Source organism: Momordica charantia (genome assembly GCF_013281855.1).
Source record: "Momordica charantia cultivar OHB3-1 chromosome 3 unlocalized genomic scaffold, Mcharantia_2.0 BLBB01000003.1, whole genome shotgun sequence".
Taxonomy (NCBI): Eukaryota; Viridiplantae; Streptophyta; class Magnoliopsida; order Cucurbitales; family Cucurbitaceae; genus Momordica; species Momordica charantia.
In genome coordinates, this window is record NW_028275161.1 from 8,866,335 (window position 1) to 8,884,561 (window position 18,227).

The 18,227-nt window shown below is 41.2% G+C and overlaps 1 protein-coding gene across 3 annotated transcripts; it reads right to left on the minus strand.

The window, feature by feature from the left end:
* Positions 1 to 271: 271 nt before the first annotated feature.
* LOC111024837 (vacuolar protein sorting-associated protein 26A) lies at positions 272 to 9,437 on the minus strand. Of its 3 annotated transcripts, XM_022302631.2 has the most exons (13): positions 9,227 to 9,433; positions 6,160 to 6,207; positions 5,757 to 5,831; positions 5,428 to 5,502; positions 5,261 to 5,333; positions 4,791 to 4,835; positions 4,485 to 4,596; positions 4,158 to 4,224; positions 3,605 to 3,694; positions 2,078 to 2,122; positions 1,543 to 1,598; positions 907 to 1,082; positions 272 to 769 (listed from the first exon to the last, which is right to left on the minus strand). In XM_022302631.2, exons 2-13 carry the CDS (start codon positions 6,160 to 6,162, stop codon positions 591 to 593), a joined length of 996 nt encoding a protein of 331 aa, XP_022158323.1. In that variant the 5' UTR covers positions 6,163 to 6,207; positions 9,227 to 9,433; the 3' UTR covers positions 272 to 590. The 3 variants fall into 3 exon arrangements, with proteins under 3 accessions (XP_022158323.1, XP_022158325.1, XP_087977816.1); XM_022302633.2 differs by lacking the exon at positions 3,605 to 3,694 and having other exon boundaries at positions 9,227 to 9,437; XM_088121690.1 differs by lacking the exon at positions 5,757 to 5,831.
* Positions 9,438 to 18,227: the final 8,790 nt, after the last annotated feature.

Genomic DNA, 18,227 nt, shown 5'->3' on the forward strand with positions numbered 1-18,227 from the left:
TTTAGAGCATATATGACTATTCAAATTAAGTCACAACTACCAAGCAATTGGAGATCTCTTCTTTTCTTTAGATCATATATGACCATTCAAGTTAAGTCACAACTACCAAGCAATTGGAGAAAACAACAAAAAGGCATGCAATTCTTATAACCAAAAATAGAAGAGAAGTTGAGGCATCCTAGAAGCATAATATTATTTCTTCTAATCAACAAAAGAATTGTAGAGCAATATGCAGAATTAAGAAAAAAAAGTGGGAACAGAATAAAAGATCTATACCGACAACAAGAAAATACGATCTACAATAACTAAAGCACACCGAAAACCAGCTCCCGTTGCTCGTAACGAAATGTGCAACAATTTGGTAACCATGTTTCATACAATCAAACACATCAGACTTACCACCAATCAAAAGAAATGCTCTCACCAAGATTCCATTCCAAAGCAACCACAGTCAAAACATTTTGCTTGCACAAGAAGAAATAAGAGATCTTTTCCAGAATACAAAAGTTTTACAGAGCACTCCCATTAGTTGTTGATCATTCTCCTTTCCAAAAACTGATTTTATGTAACAGTGTTTGGAGATGAAGTAATCAGGTAGTCTCTTGAAGCCTATATATGGTGATTTCTTGCTGCTTGAAATAGCGTCTGTCCTCTTCGTCAACAAGAACAAGATTCAAGTAGTACTTCACACTGAATTTGTTGTTGATGTTACGATGTGTTGACGTCAGCTCGTATGGGCTAAGAAACAGTCTGACTGGAATGGATTCGCCTGCAGAAACAACCATGTGCTGTTTTAAGCTTTTGAATTCATTGACAATCTTTAGAACGCGATGTGATAAAAGTTACTTTCATTAGAGTATCTTCGGAGTATAAGGTTTATCATTTGGTAGAGTATTTGGAGCACACCTCTAACTGGAGCTCCATCCATTAGCTCATACTTAGCTAGCGTCTCTGTCTCAACGTGAGTGTTAGCTCCAGATCCGGTTGATTCTCGACGCCGAATCTCCAAATCCATATTTTTTATCTTGATTCTCACCAGTAGGAAATAAATCTTGCCAATGATGACATCTTTGAGATGGTATCTGCATGTATCAATTTTCTTCGCTAAGAAACCAATTTGCTCTTCATCTTGAAAAAGAGGGGAAAACAATAAATTTTCTGGAGGGGTAAAGTTTTACATTTTGAACTTTCTTGTATATAATTTTTCAATTCTAAAGACTTGGGTGGCAAATTGGAAAGAAAACCATAAGATAACTTTCATGTATAATTTTTAAATAAAAAACGAACTAAGAGTTCCCCCTCCTTCCTTCTTTACTCCGCACTCAATTGCTTCCAGTTTCAAAATAATTAAGAAGTTCAAAAGCATCTGACGAAACAACCAACATGGCCTGCTTGTATAAACGTCAATAGAAGTCTGATCTTTGTAGGTAACAAGAACCAAAACTTCCTTGAAGATTTAAATTCATCATATGAAAAATTAAGTTGAGGAGGTACAAATCAAAAAGCATGGTAAACCCCAGCCAGAAAATTTATTCCACTTACTTGCTTTTGTTATACTCAAACTCGATATGCAGGCAGTCTTCAATTCCAACTTCCATCTACAAAGGGCATAAATAATCCAAATGATCCACAAAAAAACTTGCCATGTTTAGCAGTTATAGATAGGCATTGGTGTGAGGATGCAACATAAGCATGAAAGTACTACACCTACTGATAATTGACAGAGTTTCATGCTACGGAAGTAAACTACCACACAATCCTTGTGTTCAAAAAGTGTATTCAATAATGAGTTAACAGCCATAAACAAAATTACTTTGCCTCTACACCATTCAGTACCTACTTACTTTTGATGTAACGTATTTTTATTGGTTTATTGCAATTGCATTTAATAGATAAGTGGATACCACTAAAATGTTTAAGCCAATAAAAATACACCACATCAGAAAGTCACTAACCGGTGGGTAGGCTAGTATTTTTCTAAACTAAATACTTGTAGTCGTAGTAACAAGTGAAAACAGCAGACAACATAAAACTCGTACAAAAATTTTCGCGATGTGAGGCATTTTACTGAACTGACCTTGATACCATTGTTGATTGATGGAAGTGGCGAATAGTTGCGAACCTGACGCAAACCAATTATTACAAGCTTAGATGTAACAGTATCCATATTGGCCAGATAAACTCGGCATTTTAATATAATTAACATATTAAAATAAAAGTTATGCTGATAAACAAGAGTTCATACTTATTGTGCCGCCAAGCTCTGAAATTTTATATAAAATGAAACTTTCAATTCGAGAGATGCAAGTGCAAGATGACAGCATAAGCTAACAAAGAGGACAAAGCAGACAAAATAAATAAAATAACCCAAGAGGGGGGAACAAAGCAAAGGAACTAAACAGCCAAAATTCTTACGAGCATACCCAATCACAAGAAATCGCAAACAGCAAAATAATCCAAAATACAGCAAGTAGAATCCCATAAAAAGCAACAAAGTGAATGGATTCCAATACCGTGCTGCCCTCCTACTCCATCCATCTACTACACTTTTCAATAAAATGCCCAAATATATTCCAAAACCCAAGGAAGTTAAAAATTTTCCCCTGACTAGAGATCCAGAAAACAGTAAGAAACTAAGGGTTCTTTCTAGCTCATTATTCAAAATGAAGTGAAAAAATTCCAGTACATATACTTCATAAGGAAAATAAAACAGTTTTTCTAACATTCAGAGACATTCTTTTTATAGCTTCAAGAGCAATTTTGTAATCAATTGTTGAAAATATAGTAGGAAATGGTCTTTTATAACTGTTTTCTAAGTCCTATATTACAGAATAAAAAATAAAATGCAAGAGAAAACTCATATAAACTCGCATAAGAAGAAAAAAACAAACAAATTCACCCAAACATCCAAAATTGTCAACATCAATCAGAAGGACAGAGGTGAAGCAAAATAGAGTAGAACCACCAAGAAAATTATCAAAAACCCACATGAGAGGAGGCTATGAAGAACGGACACCTTAATTTGGGTAACATGTTCGTGTCCAATACTGTTGGACACTTGTTAACACAATTGACATTGTTAGACACTAGTACAAATTAAATGCAAGTCCAACACTTGTCATGCACATGTCAAACGCTGGCTAAGCATAATAAATAGATACAAATAGTAATATAAGACAAAATAATAAATTATGAGAATGAAATACATCAAACTTGTTTTTTGTCGTATAAATGCATGAACTTATTGACTTTTTGATGACATGTCCTAGTTGTATCGATATCCTAAAATTTTGGAAAATAAAGTCTAACATGTCTGCAATATATCATGTCGTGTATGTGTATGCGTCCATGTCAGTGTTCATGTCGCTGTCTGCATTTTTCATCATTATCTTCACTGGAAGGAAGATACTATTGGGGAACTTGAGATGGTCTAAATGAACATTCTTGTAACCTTACCATTACAAAAGACTATGCTCCTCTATGGAGAATTCTGATTAGCTACCAGCAACTATAATAAAAAGGAAGGAAGAAAAAGAGTTTCTTGTCTTAAGCCTTTTAACATTTTGATTCTTCTGAGGGAAGGAGAAAGTCACATTTTAATCACCTCAAAATCCAACTTCTCCAAGTTGCTCCAAGCGGTCTTTTCTTTCTTTTCTTTTTGAAAACCATATTGAATAACTCCCAGGAGATCGTGCTGAAATATTTTTTCCATATCAATATTTACCTGTAGGTTTTCTTCCTCCTCACCAATCATCAACTTGCCTCGTTAAGAATAGCATAGGTAATATTCATTCCACATACAAAGGCAACCTTTGCATCATGTCAAAGAGGACTTTTGCTAGAAATTTATAGAAGACTTATGACCAAAATAATTGGCCTGAAATCTCCCTAATTTCAACCATGTTTTCTTTCTCTCAATGAAAGTTGTTTCTTTTCATAAAAGAAAAAAAAAGATATTTTTTAGAACTCTATGAAAAGTAAAAACACATCAAGACCAGGAGACTTCACGTCAAATATTTAAAAGAAGAGAATACACCTAACACAGTGTATGTGTGGAACTACTAGTCTACAATGTTCATGCATGATCAACATGTTCATCAGCTACCATTATTCAAACAGCATGCTATGCCACAGGAAAAAGAGGTACGAAGTGTTACCACAAAGTCCTGATATTCCACTATGCTACCAGCATAACCACGACTGATGGTAATTTTGAGGACATACCTAGGAAGGGAAGTTCAGAAAACACCAGACCATGAAAATCTCTTAGTTCACAAGATTTGAAATATTTAAAGTAGAACCAGAACAAGAACATGTACCGTTTAACAAATGTCCAAAATATATAAATAAAAGCAGTTGAACATGAATAAAAGCTAAAAAGTAATGCATAACCAGCGTGAAGCTATAAGCATTCAAAAGAGAAGCCACCAGAAGATGATGACCACATTATTAAAGAAAGATCTTAATTCCAAACGATTATTTACCTCAGCCTCACATTTACCCCATTATATGTCTCATATGGCATTTCAACTGTAGAAAATTCAAATGGGTACGTTTTCTTTTCGTATATTTCTCCCGGAACATCCAATTCGCGAACTGGAAAAAACAATAAAAGTTCAGTTCTGAGAAGACATTTCACATGTACGATAACAATTGTTCAAAAACCGTCATAATGCATGCATCAAGGACAATAAATTTTAATCTGCCTCCCCTTGCAGTCACATTATATTATTTCTTTGGAAACGAAAGAGGTCCAGACAGTGACAAGAACGAACACATATAATACTTACCAAGAGAAGTAAAGTCATAAAAATTGCCTCTATCAAAGTACATCTCTGCAAAAAAGAGCATACAAGACTAACTCAACATCAATTTCTCAAAGAAATAGAAAATATCAATTTCTCAAAGAAATAGAAAGTATCAATTTCTCAAAAAAATAGAAAGGATCAATTTCTCAAAAAAAAAAAAAAAAGAAAGAAAGAAAGAATGTATCAATTTCTCAAAGTTTGATGCCCAAAAAGGCACATAATTATTGGCACCTGGTAGTCTCATGGTAAAGATATTAGCACAACCAGAGTATATATAAAGAAATGTAGCCACATCCTCAAAAAATAATTAAAAAGAAAAAAACCCCACAAAGCTAGACAATACATAAGATGGAGTGATTTGGTGCTAAAGAGAAACAAAGCCAATATTAAAAATGTATATATTGAAAACTAAAAGAAAATTATCATGATGTGAAAGCAGCAGAAGTGCACACCAATTTGACCGAGAAGCTCAATTTTAACACCATTGTGGTCGACCTTCTTTCCTTGCAGAGGATCTATAGTTATCTGGAGCATGATAAGAAAAAGGGAAGTTGGAATCCAACAATCTCAAATAAAAATAAATAAATAAAGTTCCAGTAACTTCACAAAATAATTATACCTTCCCAGTAATATTTTCTTGACTCTGGAAAAGGGGAACCAAAACCGTCTGACCATTTTCCTTCTTTAACGGAACCTAAAGAAACAATGCATTTTAAAGAAAAAAAAAATTAAAAATTAAAAAATTAACTTTATTATGCAAAGCATTATGGCTCAGCAAAAACCATTGCAAAACTCAATAGCTTACACAGATAATACTCAAATTGTCAAAAGCTTACACGGATACTACCTGTTTTTCATTTCAAAAACTTATCAGAATGAGAATTGGAACAAACATTTAATTTCTCTCTCCTCATTCATCCAATCATCTAACTACTGTAAATGGGATACCTGCTTGCGTGTTTTCCCATCAGAAAATGTGATTGATATATTGCAAGATGGCTTAAAAGCTCCAAGCAGGTAATTCTGAAATATCAAAATAAAATTTTCAAAAGTATGGCACCATCTCATCAAAATGCATGAAAGACATATTTTAAATACATAAATTAATAAGAAAAAACCGATATCAAAGAAATCAGGTAACTCTCAAATCTCTTTGGAAATTAGGACTCTTTTGATATATGCCACAATTGGAGTACTCTTCTGCAACTCCTTTTGGCAGTTGGGTCAACCCCTTATTTTATACTTTTTCATATTCCAATAACAAAATAATTTCCTTCTTAGAGATAATAAATTACAATAAAAAAAAAAAATTGGCATGCGTAATCACCATAAGTACTTAAATATATATTACCATAATGGACAGCAGAGAAATAGAGCTCCCAAACTTGACTCAACCAGCCTGCATACATCCAAGTTCAACATCATAAATTCCATACTGCTATCACAAGCTAAGTATCCGTTACAATCATCTCTACTGGAAACCAAAAATCATAAGCCAGAACTAATATAACATTCTTTTTTAATCTAGAAACAAAGCTTTCATTAGAAAAAAAAAACCGAAAGAATACAAAAGGGCCTAAAAAATGGCCCGCCCAAAGAGGAATAAAAAAAAACCTGAACTAACAAAACAAGAAATTGGCCCAATTCAAGAACTAATTTACCAATGATACCAATACCAGTATGTATATTTGAACCATATCCCACGTTTAAAACAAATACAGCATGAGCTCAAAGTTGAGTTTTATTAGGGGCTATTCGGGAGTGTTTTGAAAACAAAATTTTAGTTTTTAGAAAAGAAATATTTGTTTCAAGTCACCCATACCCAACATTCCTCTATCAATATCCCATTTGACCCTGTTCCAGTTTACCAAATGCCAACCAATATTTTCCTTGTTGGGCATGAAAAACAAAGAAATCTAATATGTTGGAAGGTTTGAGAAAGAGTCTTGCATAAGAGTGAGACGCTCGTCATCAGAGAAGATTGCATTCTTCCATTTTTGGAGTTAGTTATCTACTCTCTTGGTAATAAGATCCCAAAACGAATATGTTAAAGGTTTTACAGAAAGGGGAAGACTCAAATGAACCAGGCTAATTTCCACGAGAGCAACCAAGGCTGGCTAGTGGCTACAGCTACAGAGCTACTGAAGCCTTGGTAATGTAGTCATCACATTTAATTTCCAAAAGTTCAAACATTTAATTTCCAAAAGTTTGAACTTTCCATAATTAACATCATCAACGCTGTAAGCTTCTTCAAAGATCTTGACGACGTTAAAGGGATTGCTTATAGTTGTGGAGAAGGGAGAAAAGAATTAATTGTATTCTTTCCTTTAGCTTTCTAATCAAATATGACATTGCTCCATTATTGGAGCTAGCATTATCATAGTAAAAATTTCGTCAATGTCCCAACTTTGCAAGCATTTTTCGATTACTCTACCTATTGTATCTCCTTTGTGATTAGCTATTTAACAAAAGTTTAAAATTCTTTTGTGTAAGTCCATCACCATCAATGAAATGAGTTGTTATAACCATATAATTAATATTTTAAATCGAAGTCCAGGTATCAGCCGTTAAACAAACTCATTGACCACTTTTAATTAAAGCACTTTTCAAGTTCTTTTTCTCTATCATTTAAATTGAAAACAATCATTTGCAACAATGATTCGTGATGGAATTACAAACTTAGGATTTAATATCTTGAAAAATTTATAAAATCTTTCACTTTCAACAAACTTAAACAACAATTCATCCAATATCACCATACAAGCAAGCATTGTTTTACAATTCTCTTGAGTAAATGATGTAGCAATCAAATATTTTCAAAATCCTCCATCATACTTCTTACATTTCTTAAGGTGTTTTTTCAAATTTGTCGTCCCATTTCTTTTAGAATCACATGCATATGTAGTCCTGCAATATTTACAAGCTGCTCTAGGAAATTCAACATAACATCCCTCTACTCTAACAAAATGGTCTCATACATTTAAACCTTTAGAGCATTTTCTTTTATCAAGCAATCCTACTTTACTATTGGCAACAAGGTTAGAATTATCAAGTTCAACTAATTGAAGAGTAGGACCAGAATGACTTGTTTTATAAATCTCATTTCTAGAAGACGAAGTGTCTCCTAAGAAATTACACCTCTAAATAAGAAAAACAACAAAACTCAAGAAACCCATCATCTCAAAATTCATCAACAAGGGAAATTGTAACCAAATGAAACAAAACTAAACAGGTGTTCCCAAACAATTTTGAAGTTCATCAACTCAAATGGAATAAAAAGGAGATCTTAGTAATGCACCTCAAAAGTAGTAGAGAAGAGATCTCCAAACCGAACTTATGCAAGAGAGTGAGAGACTTTATGACAAATGGTGAATCACGCAATCAAGAAAGAATTAGAGAATTTCTTTTGTGTAATTCTAATTGAGAATAAAACATGTTGTAAGAACCCGTGTTAGTTTGCAAAGGAAATGTTAGAGTCGTTCAATGCCAAGTCCAGATTCTAAATCTTGATTCAAATTCTAAACACAATCCAAACATAACTCTCCTTTCTCTTTCCCCCATTTGTCCAATTCCCACAACAATTTTCTTAGGAACCAAACACGACCAGAAACTTAATTCAAACTAAAAGATTAAATCCCACATTAAAAACAACAAAATCAAACTCAACAGAACTGAGGCAAAAATTTACTTATAAACAAAAACAACCAACAAAAATTGACTTGCCCAAAATTTTTCAAGAACAAACTAAAGAATTCAAACCACCTGCAGAGTATCATAGAGCCATAAATTTAAGTCTACTCAATGATTCAAACAACATGGAATCAGACTGCACAAAAACAGAAACAGAACAATGATGATCACAATAGAAAACCAACAAGCGAATCAAACAAGCCAAAAACCCATTCCTCCGTACCATTTTTTGTGATGCTGAAATTCGATTCGTGAAAAAGCAACGTCAAATCCAAATCAAACAAGTGACATGGCATATTATGAATGGCATAAATGTAAAACAATATTGATGAACTACATCAACAATAGTCATTAAATCAACACAAAAATAACTGATCCAATTGTGATTCAATCTCCACGATCCCACATTGAGATTTGAGTTTCGGGGCACAAGATAATTATCGAATTAAACGAAATTCACAATGGAATTCACCGATCTTAACAAGAAACCCTTTTGAAATCTGAGAAAATTGACTTGATCAAACCTAAGAATCAGCGTCAGAATCCCAAACTTTTCTCAATTGAAACCAAAAAAAATTGCAAAATAAGAATACAACGTTCATTTTGGGCAGACCCATATGAACCAATCAACTATTGGCAACAACGAAATCTGATTCCCACGAATCAAGATCAATTTCAAACAGAACAGAACAAACCCAAATCTATAGTTGATAAGAAAAGTAGAATACCTTTATAAATTTAGGCAGAAAACGAGAGCCCAAGCTGTTGAAGAAGACCCGGTGAGGTGGGTGAGCGTTGCCGCCGCTGGATGGTTCACAGAGAGAGAGGGACTGTGGCCGTGGGTCTGGGTCGTGCGTGAGAATTGAGAAGTCCCGGGGGCAAAGACAAAGTGGGGAACCCTGGTTCGGTTCGGTTCCTTTCACCCCGTAATGTAAGTAGCTAATGCCCACAAATATAACATTAGAGGCATAAGTTTTGTAAATTTGAAACCACCATTGTAAAGGGGATTGAACCCACCATTGGATATGCGCCTAAATTTACTTCTTCTCTGCGAGGAAGAATTCATCAGTGAAGACTGTTTTCGATCCGCGACGGTAAAATGATAGTTTCTTATTTACTTGTATTGTTTTTATGTCTCTTATCGTCTGATTTTCATCGATTCCAGCATTAAAACACGACGGGGATGAAATATTAAGAAATGGTGAGAGCAGGGACAGATCTACGTGGAGCCCTAGGGGTGTTTAGTTCCCTGTTTGTTTGAGCCCGAAATTGATGAGCTCGGATACAATTTAGATCGGTACGTTCAGGATGAACTATGGCCAACGGTCACACACCTTCCTCGAACACTCTTGAGACCTGCAAAACAAAGTTAGCACTCCAACGAGCAAGTTAGTTCGAGTCCGAGCTAACTTGCCGAGTCTACTTAGGATTGCGTACCTTGCATTTAAGGCAAGAGTTTCTATTTATAGAAACTGGGCCCCACAGGGATTCTGACACACCCTAAAATCACGGCGTGTTGTCGGGTACGGAAGAGACATTGTTACGGACTTTGTATCAGCTCAGCTCGGCACTGTAGGTCCTACCCTGGCTGCCGACCTGAGTATTTTGGAGTCGGTTTCTACATTTCGTTCGCGTGTTCACCCAACTCACTTTTCTGATTGTGACACGTGGCAGGCCAGGATTCGCCTCAAACATTGGCCCCCACTTCGGCGGGGCGGAGGTCGGCTCGGCGAAGTCCTCCGAGCTAACTGGAGTCGGGTCGAATCCACGCGTGCATGTGTGACGTCATGGATGTCGTCAGCCCTAGCTTCTGCTTCGGAAACCCAAACGTCGTCATGGGGACAGCCTGGCGTGGGCGGATCTTGTCCGTTGATCCCTCCTTGATCGAACGGCTTTCACGCCTCCGGGCTGTCCTATAAAAGGCGAAAGTCTTTCACTTTTCACTTTTGAGTTTTCGTGTACCTCGGCCGTTTCCAAGTCAGGTACTCTCTCCCTCTTTCTTTAGATAGTTCTTTTAAGTCTTCCCAATCAGGTCTGGCGATGAGTAGCTTGTCTAGGGATTCGTCGTCTGGGTCGTCTAGTTTCTCTAGTTCAGACGACGTTTTAGGAGATCCGACCTTAGCTTCTACCTCAAGGAACCCTTACGTCGAGGATAGCTCGGTAAACCCCAATATAGCCTCAACCTCGGGAAACCCGGACCTCGGTCCTGTAGTTGAACTTCCTCCTTCGTCTTGCTCAGTAGGTAGGTTGGCCGAGCTTCGCAAAACTTACTCGATCCCCAACTCCATAGAGCTTAGGGTGCCTAACATCGGGGAACACCTCGACGACCCTCCTCCGGGCTTCGTCAGTTTCTTCCCCCAGATGTTCCATAGGGGGGTCAGACTTCCACTCCACCCTTTTATACAAAGGTTCCTTAGTGCAGTCAACCTCGCCCCAGCTCAGCTCTCCCCTAATAGATGGTCTACCGTGCTCGGAGCTTACGTCCTGTGGTGGGTCCTCCAAGACGAGGATGAGGACAGGCTCACGGTGGATCAGCTCTTAGCGACCCACACCGTCAAAGCCTTCAACGAGGGAGAGGGTCGGTACTACCTCTCAGCTCGACGGAATGTAGGTCAGTTGATTAGGAACCCCTCCTCCAACAAGAACTGGAAGGAGTGTTGGTTCCTCGTCTCTGGCGAGTGGCTTCTGAGGGACGGAAGGGGTGAGCCGACCTGCCAAGTCCCAGTAGAGTTCGGAGACGTAGGTGAGTGTCATAGGTGCGAGCTGGGGTCGTTTTTTTTTGTCTTAACTTCCACGCCTTCGTTTCTAACGCGGTTCTGTTTTGCAGCTCTGCCGTCCCCCGTTCCAAGGATCAGCAACAAGTCTTGGGAGATCATCAGGCGAGCCCAAGGTCAGAGATTGAAGTACGCACTGTGGGGTGAAGCACTAGTCTCGAACTCCCACCTCTTCTTCAGTGGTCTCAGTCCTCACGACCAAGCAGACGAGCTCAAGAAGCTACCCAAACCTCGGCAACGCAGCTCGCAAAAACGTAAAGCTCCCGAAGGTAACTACCCCTTGACTCCCCAGCTCGGTCGATTGCAACCTCTTGTCTAACCTCGTCCCTTTTGCAGAAATGGCCTCTAAATTTCTCGCACTCGGCAGCACGAAGCGGCAGCGGGCCCCGGCCTCGACCGCTCCGTCGGCGCCTCCTCCCGGGCTGGAGAATTTGGCCAAGCTTCAGGCCCTCCAAGCTCAGCCCCTGCAGACTGTCGCTGGAGGCGAGGGGTCGGTTACGCCTTTAGCACCGAAGAAGCGAGTGAGGGAAACGCTTCCCTCCGAGGAAGTGAACTCCAGATCTCCACCTCCCCCCATCATGGTTGATTTGGAGGAGGGGTCCTGTAACACCCCGCGTTACTCAGGTTAGCTTGCCTCGAGTTCCGGGAAATTTTTATTACAAAATAGATTTTTTTTTATTTATTTCATTTTATTTTGTTTGATTCATCAGTTATCTTTATTTAATTTAAGTGTGGCATCTCGGCTATTGTGTATTGCTACAGAATTAGTGGTGAGTTAGTAGCGTGTAGTTATTTATCAAGTTATGGTTTAGTACGGATTCTACTATGTGACACTTGTTTTGGGCCGTTGGGCCAATTACGAAATTATATTATTGGCTTGTTTCAACAAGGAGGGGTTGGATAAGTGGGCCTTAAACAAAAGGAAAAGAACCCAAGCCCAAAAGAGTGAAAGTTTTAAAACAAAAAAAAACCCTAGCCCTTGTTCTTTTCCTCTTCTTCTTCCTCCCTTTCCCTCTCTTGTTGAAGCCGCCGACCACCCCCCACTCGGGTTCTTCTTCTCCGGCGAGCAGCTTCGTTCAGGCGACGCGACGAACAACGGCAGCATCGGAGCAGCAGGTGCGGCATCGGGACAACAGCACGGCAGTAGCAGCGTCGGGCTCGGGCAGCAGCAGGCGGCGTCGGGCAGCAGCAGGCGGCGGCGCGTGGTCTCGGGCAGCAGCAGGTGCGGCGGGGCGGCGCGTGATGGCTGTTCACGATGTTTTCCCTCGATCTGACAAACTCCAACGACTCGAATAGGTTAGATCCGGGAAGCCCGGTAATTTTCTTTGACCTACCCTTGTTCGAAGTTAGATTTGGAGTACCCACACCTAAACGAAATCGATTTGGAATACCCACACCTAAGCGAAATTGTTTTGTAGTAACGGACATCAAATCGAAGCCGTTAGAGGTCATTTTGGGCGTTTCTCGCTGCTGTAAAAACGTGGACAGCAGTGTTTTGGGTGGTGTCCGGTGATTCACTTCATCCGTTCGAAGCCCGATTTACGCTACCCACCCCTTTGCAAGCTAGATCTAATTTACCCACACCTACACGAAGTCGTTTTGCGGTAATGAGACCCGTTGAACCCTCTTAGAGTTGTTTTCGAAGGCTGAACAATATATTTATATTGCTGTATTTTTTCTGTTTTTGTGCGTAGGTGTGAGTTCGACGCAAACTTAAGGACGTGGTTGTGTAAGTAGCACCAGGGGGCGAGTGCGTGCGTTATTTAGCGTTAACGGAATGGTTTTGATGCTGATTTTTAGCTAAAATAATTTAATTGAGCATGTAGGGATTGTTAGTTTTGATTTGTGAACTTCTAGTGATTTTGTTGCCGTCTTTCTATTATTGAATACTTATGAGGAAACATGCTTTCTATTCTTATTGTTGTAGGTGACTAGTAGATTCTGAATTGTTGTGGTTAGAAGTAACTGGCTCATGACGTTTTGCAAATATGTTGTAAATGAAGTGCTCGCGTTGTTAAACTGATAATTAGTTTATATTGTTTTAGTTGTGAGCTGTTGGGTGTGACTTGTTTATTACCAGGAAAAGCATGCTTGTGAACTGTGCAGTGAATTGGAATGTGGAAAATATACTTGTAGGTGGTCATGGGAGGGTTAGTGAAGTGGTGAAGGGTGAAGGGTGAAGGGACGGGTTGGCAGTCCGTTAAACTATGGGTGGTCTGATCTGAAAATGCATATAAATCGCTTGGAGGTTCAAAGCCTTGGGTAGTTGCCTTGGGAATGAATGACAAGGCCGACGTCAAATTTCTGTAAATGAGTATTGGGGTCTTGGGGATAAATGTCAAGGACCAATACGCTGGGAAGACATCGGTACCTTGGGCATAAACGGCAAGGACCGGTGCACAGTTCAGGCCTTGGCAATAAATGGCAAGGTCGAACATCAAGTTTCTGTAGAGGAGTATTGAGGCCTTAGGGATAAATGTCAAGGGTTAATGCGACTCGAGGAGTTAGGCTTGAAGGACTAAAGTGGAGTGGTGCTTGCGAAGTAGTGGTGCTAGGCCTTGGGAATAAATGGCAAGGTCGAACATCAAGTACTGTAAAAGGAGGGGGGCGGTATCTTGGGAATAAATGTCAAGAGTCGTCATGCCTCGAGAAGTTAAACGGGGAGTACCACAGGGGGTGTAGAGGGAGGTTTAGTACTGTGGGACAAGGGCTAGTAAATCATTGGTTGTTGTATGTAAATGTCAAGTTATTGTTTTTTTATCTCTCGCTGTCTATTTAAATTGCCTTGCTATCGTTTTATTTTATATGCCGTGACTGTGAGCATGATTTTTGTGTTAGTTAGGAAGTGCTACTTACGGAGTACCTTATGTACTCACCCCTTTTTTATCCTTATTTGTTTTCAGGTGTGAACAGGGTCGACCGCGGTGATGACGTGGAGAGGGCTTGACCGAGGAGGGATCACTAGTCGAGTTAGTGAGGATAGAGGGAAAGGTCGTTTGGTACGAGTAGCGTTGGGATTTATGTTATTGCTAGGCGTGGACCGAGGAGAAATTTTGTATTCTCTAGAACTACTTTATTTTTTTTTGTGGATGTTGTTGGTAAACGTGTCACTGTTGTCGTTGGAGTTTGGGCGTACGGTTGTTTTATTTATTTAAGAATTTTAGCCACTGAGGCGGATATGAGATGTCTTTGTTTTTAAATTGCCCACGGAGAGCGAAGTTTTGACAGTTTATAAAATTGATATTTCTGGTGGAAATTATGGGAGTCGAAGTTTATTTCATTTAAATTATTTTCCAGGGAGTTGATTATCTCGTGTTTAGAGTTAAGGCTAGTCAGGTGAATTATTTAGCGTTGCCTAGGATGGTATATAACATCTTGGGGCGTTACAGGTCCCAACAAGGTCGGCAACACTGCGACGAGCTCCCGCTCCCCTTCAAGCTCGCCTTCTCCCGCCTCAGCATCCACGAGGCCGCGATGAAGGTGAGGTCCTCCAGCTCTCGCCGAGTAGAACAAGCTGTTCGGGTGCCCGAGGACCCGGTGGAAGCGGTAAGGAAGACTGTAGCTCTTGCTGCCGAGGTAAGCCCGTTCTCACTCTACCTTTCTTCTTTTCCTTTAATCCCCTTGCCCTAACCTCTGGCCTCTGCAGCTGCACTACCACGCCTGCCTCTCGGCATCGATGATGAGCCTGGAGCTCGGAGGTCGGGACCTGAAGGAGAAGGAGACGAACGCCTCCTATGAGCGTAGAATCGCTGAGCTCCAAGCCGAGGTCGACCAGGCGCGAGCTGAGAAGGAGGCCGAGGCCGATAGGTTGAAGGCCTTGATAGCCCAAGCTCGCACCGATCTGAAGAACGCCCGGGGCCGAGCTGAGACTGCAGAGAAGGGCTGGAATGAAGCTCAGCAGAATCTGGCCAGCTGGGCCTATCTGGAGAAGAAGGTCAAAGAATTTCCCGAATTCGATGGCCTAGCTCGCAACCTGCCGAACAAGGGCTTTTATTACGCTATCAATCGGCTCGACACTGCTTGCTCAGAGGAGGCCATCGCCGCTGTCGAGCTGGAATATGAGTCCATCTGGGTGGACCGCCCTGCTGACGTCTGTAAGGAGGCCGAGGCTGCTGAGATCGCTGAGGTTGCTGACGCTGATGCAGGAACTAGCAAGCCTGTCGACCTTCCGCAGGAATAGACCGCCTTCTTCTTCTACTGCTTCTTTTCTCCATTTTTTTAAAATCAAATTATTGTACTGAGCCAAGGCATATATACCTCGGCTCTTCATCAAACTTAGAATTCAATGAAATGAGGTTGTTTGGTTTAGATCCGAGTTATTCTCTCCGAGGTCCATATACTTAGAGAAATTTAATTAAACTTTAATTATACCTCGGCTCTTCATCAAACTTTAAATTCAATGAAAACAATCTTCATCCAAACTTGAGTTGTTCTCTCCGAGGTCCCCATACTTAGAGAAATTTAATTAAACTTCAGTTTTAGTTTTGGTCTTGTTGTTTGAGTTTCTCAAGCCTTCATAATTTCTTACCTACACAACGGCTTACGAGCCGATCAATTCAGCTCGGCGGTGTGTATTTGGGATAACCAAGTTCCTACGGGCTGAACATTGCTTCAGATGTTTGTAAAAATGCAACTTATCGTAGGTCGTTTAGCATAGGTCACACAACGGCTTACGAGCCGATCAATTCAGCTCGACGGTGTGTATTTGGGATAACCAGGTTCCTACGGGCTGACCATTGCTTCACATGTTTGTAAAAATGCAACTTATCGTAGGTCGTTTAGCATAGGTCATACCACGTAGTCTTCCTCGGCCCACATTTGACGTAGCTCGGTAGTGGTAACAATTCTAATGAATAAAGTCAAATTTTGCACAAGTCATTGGAGATCGGCTTTCATTAATGAATGAAATTCTACACGTCGGATTACACACATTTCATTGATAATAAACTCGCAAATGCTCGGCATTCCATGGGTGGGGAGTTGTTTCCCATTTAGGTCAGACAGCAGATACGCTCCAGGTCGGAGTATTTTCAATACTCTGTAGGGCCTTCCCAGTTCGGCTCGAGTGCTCCGACATGCTGCATTACCTTCTTGAGGACGAGGTCGCCAGGCTTGAACGTTCTGACCTTTACCCTGGCGTTGTAGTAGCCATACGGTTCTGATATTCTACTAGCCGAAGCTGGGAGTGAGATTTTTTCTCCTCGATGAGGTCAAGGTTCACGAGTAGAGCTTCACTGTTGGTCTGCTCGTCGAAGTTCTCAACTCGGGGCGTTGGAATGCCAACTTCCGCAGGGACAACAGCTTCCGACCCGAAGGCTAGGCCGTATGGCGTCTCACCAGTAGATCGGCGGGGTGTGGTTCGGTAAGACCACAATACCTCTGGTAGCTCTTCTGCCCACCGACCCTTCAGAGATTCCAGCCTCGTCTTCAGACCACACTTGATGATCTTGTTGATGGCTTCAACTTGTCCGTTAGACTGCGAATGGGCAGGTGACGAGCTGAGGTGTCGTACGCTGAGCTGTTGGCAGAATTGATTAAATCGGGCACCGTCAAACTGCTTTCCATTGTCGGTAATGATGGCGTTCGGTATACCGAACCGACATATTATGTTCTTCCATACAAAGCTGACGACCTTCGCCTCGGTAATAGACGCCCGAGGTTCCGCTTCCACCCATTTGGTGAAGTAATCTACAGCTACTATGACGAACTTCAACTGCCCCTTCCCCATCGGTAGTGGGTCGATCAGATCTATAACCCACTGAGCGAAAGGCCAAGGGCTTGAGATCGGCGACAACATCTCCAGGGGTTGCCTCAAAATGCTCGCGAAGCGTTAACATTTGTCGCATGTTTTGGCGAACTCCTTGGTGTCGCGCTCAATCGTTGGCCAGTAGTAGCCTTGGCGGACGACCTTCGCGGCCATGGACCGAGCTCCTCCATGGTTTCTGCAAACCCCTTCATGAATCTCGCGCATGACATATCTCGCCTCTTCTAGGTCGAGGCACCGCAGTAATGGTAGGGAATATCCCCTTTTGAAGAGTTTGCCTTCTTGTATCAAGTAGTGAACAGCTTGGCGTCGTAGCTTTCTGGCCTGGCTCGGATCGGCAGGGACTGAGCCACTGATCAGGAAGTCCTTAATCGGGTCCATCCATGTAGGCTGAACTGACTGGATCTCCATTACCTCAGGCTGGTCGATGGACGACTCGGCGAGTATTTCGACTGGAATTGTTCTCGATAGGTCGGTCTAGTATGCCGAGGCTAGGCGAGCCAGTGCGTCGGCGTTGGAGTTTTCGGACCTCGGCACCTGTCGAATCACATAGTCCTCAAATTGGGCGAGGAGCACTCGGGCTTTGGCCAGATACCTCTCCATACGAGCTTCCTTCACTTGGTACTCCTCGGTAACTTGATGACAATCAGCTGGGAATCGCTGAGAATCAAAAGTCGCCTCACGCCCATCCCTCTGGCGACCTTCAGTCCATTTATCAATGCCTCGTACTCGACTTCGTTGTCGGAAGCTCGGAAGTTAAACCGGAGTGCATACTCAAACCGAAGACCACCGGGGCCGAGGAGCAGCATGCCTGCCCCACAACCTTTCTCGTTGGACGAACCAGCTACGTAGAGTGTCCACTGGTCGCGGATATCGCCCCCTTGCCTGGGGGGGTCAGCTCGGCAACAAAGTCTGCAGCTGCCTGACCTTTCAGTGCTGTTCTCAGCTCGAAGGCGATGTCATGCTCACTGAGCTCTAGTGCCCACTTCATTATCGACCCGACGCTTCAGGCTTATAGAAAATCTGCCTCAAGGGGAAGTTTGTCAAAACGATTATCTTGTGCGCCTGGAAGTACGGTCGTAGACATCGCGCCGAGGTTATCAAAGCTAAGGCCAGCTTCTCAACACAGGGGTAACGAGCCTCGACCTCGGTCAACGATTTGCTTGTGTAGTAAACAGGGCTCTGCCGCCC

Coding starts and splice junctions, on each gene's coding strand:
- LOC111024837 (XM_022302631.2), bottom strand. Junction 4,597..4,790: donor TTATGACTTTACTTCTCTTG/GTAAGTATTATA, acceptor TGTTTTTTCCAG/TTCGCGAATTGGATGTTCCG. Junction 2,123..3,604: donor TGGAGAAGTTGGATTTTGAG/GTGATTAAAATG, acceptor GGTTTGCGTCAG/GTTCGCAACTATTCGCCACT.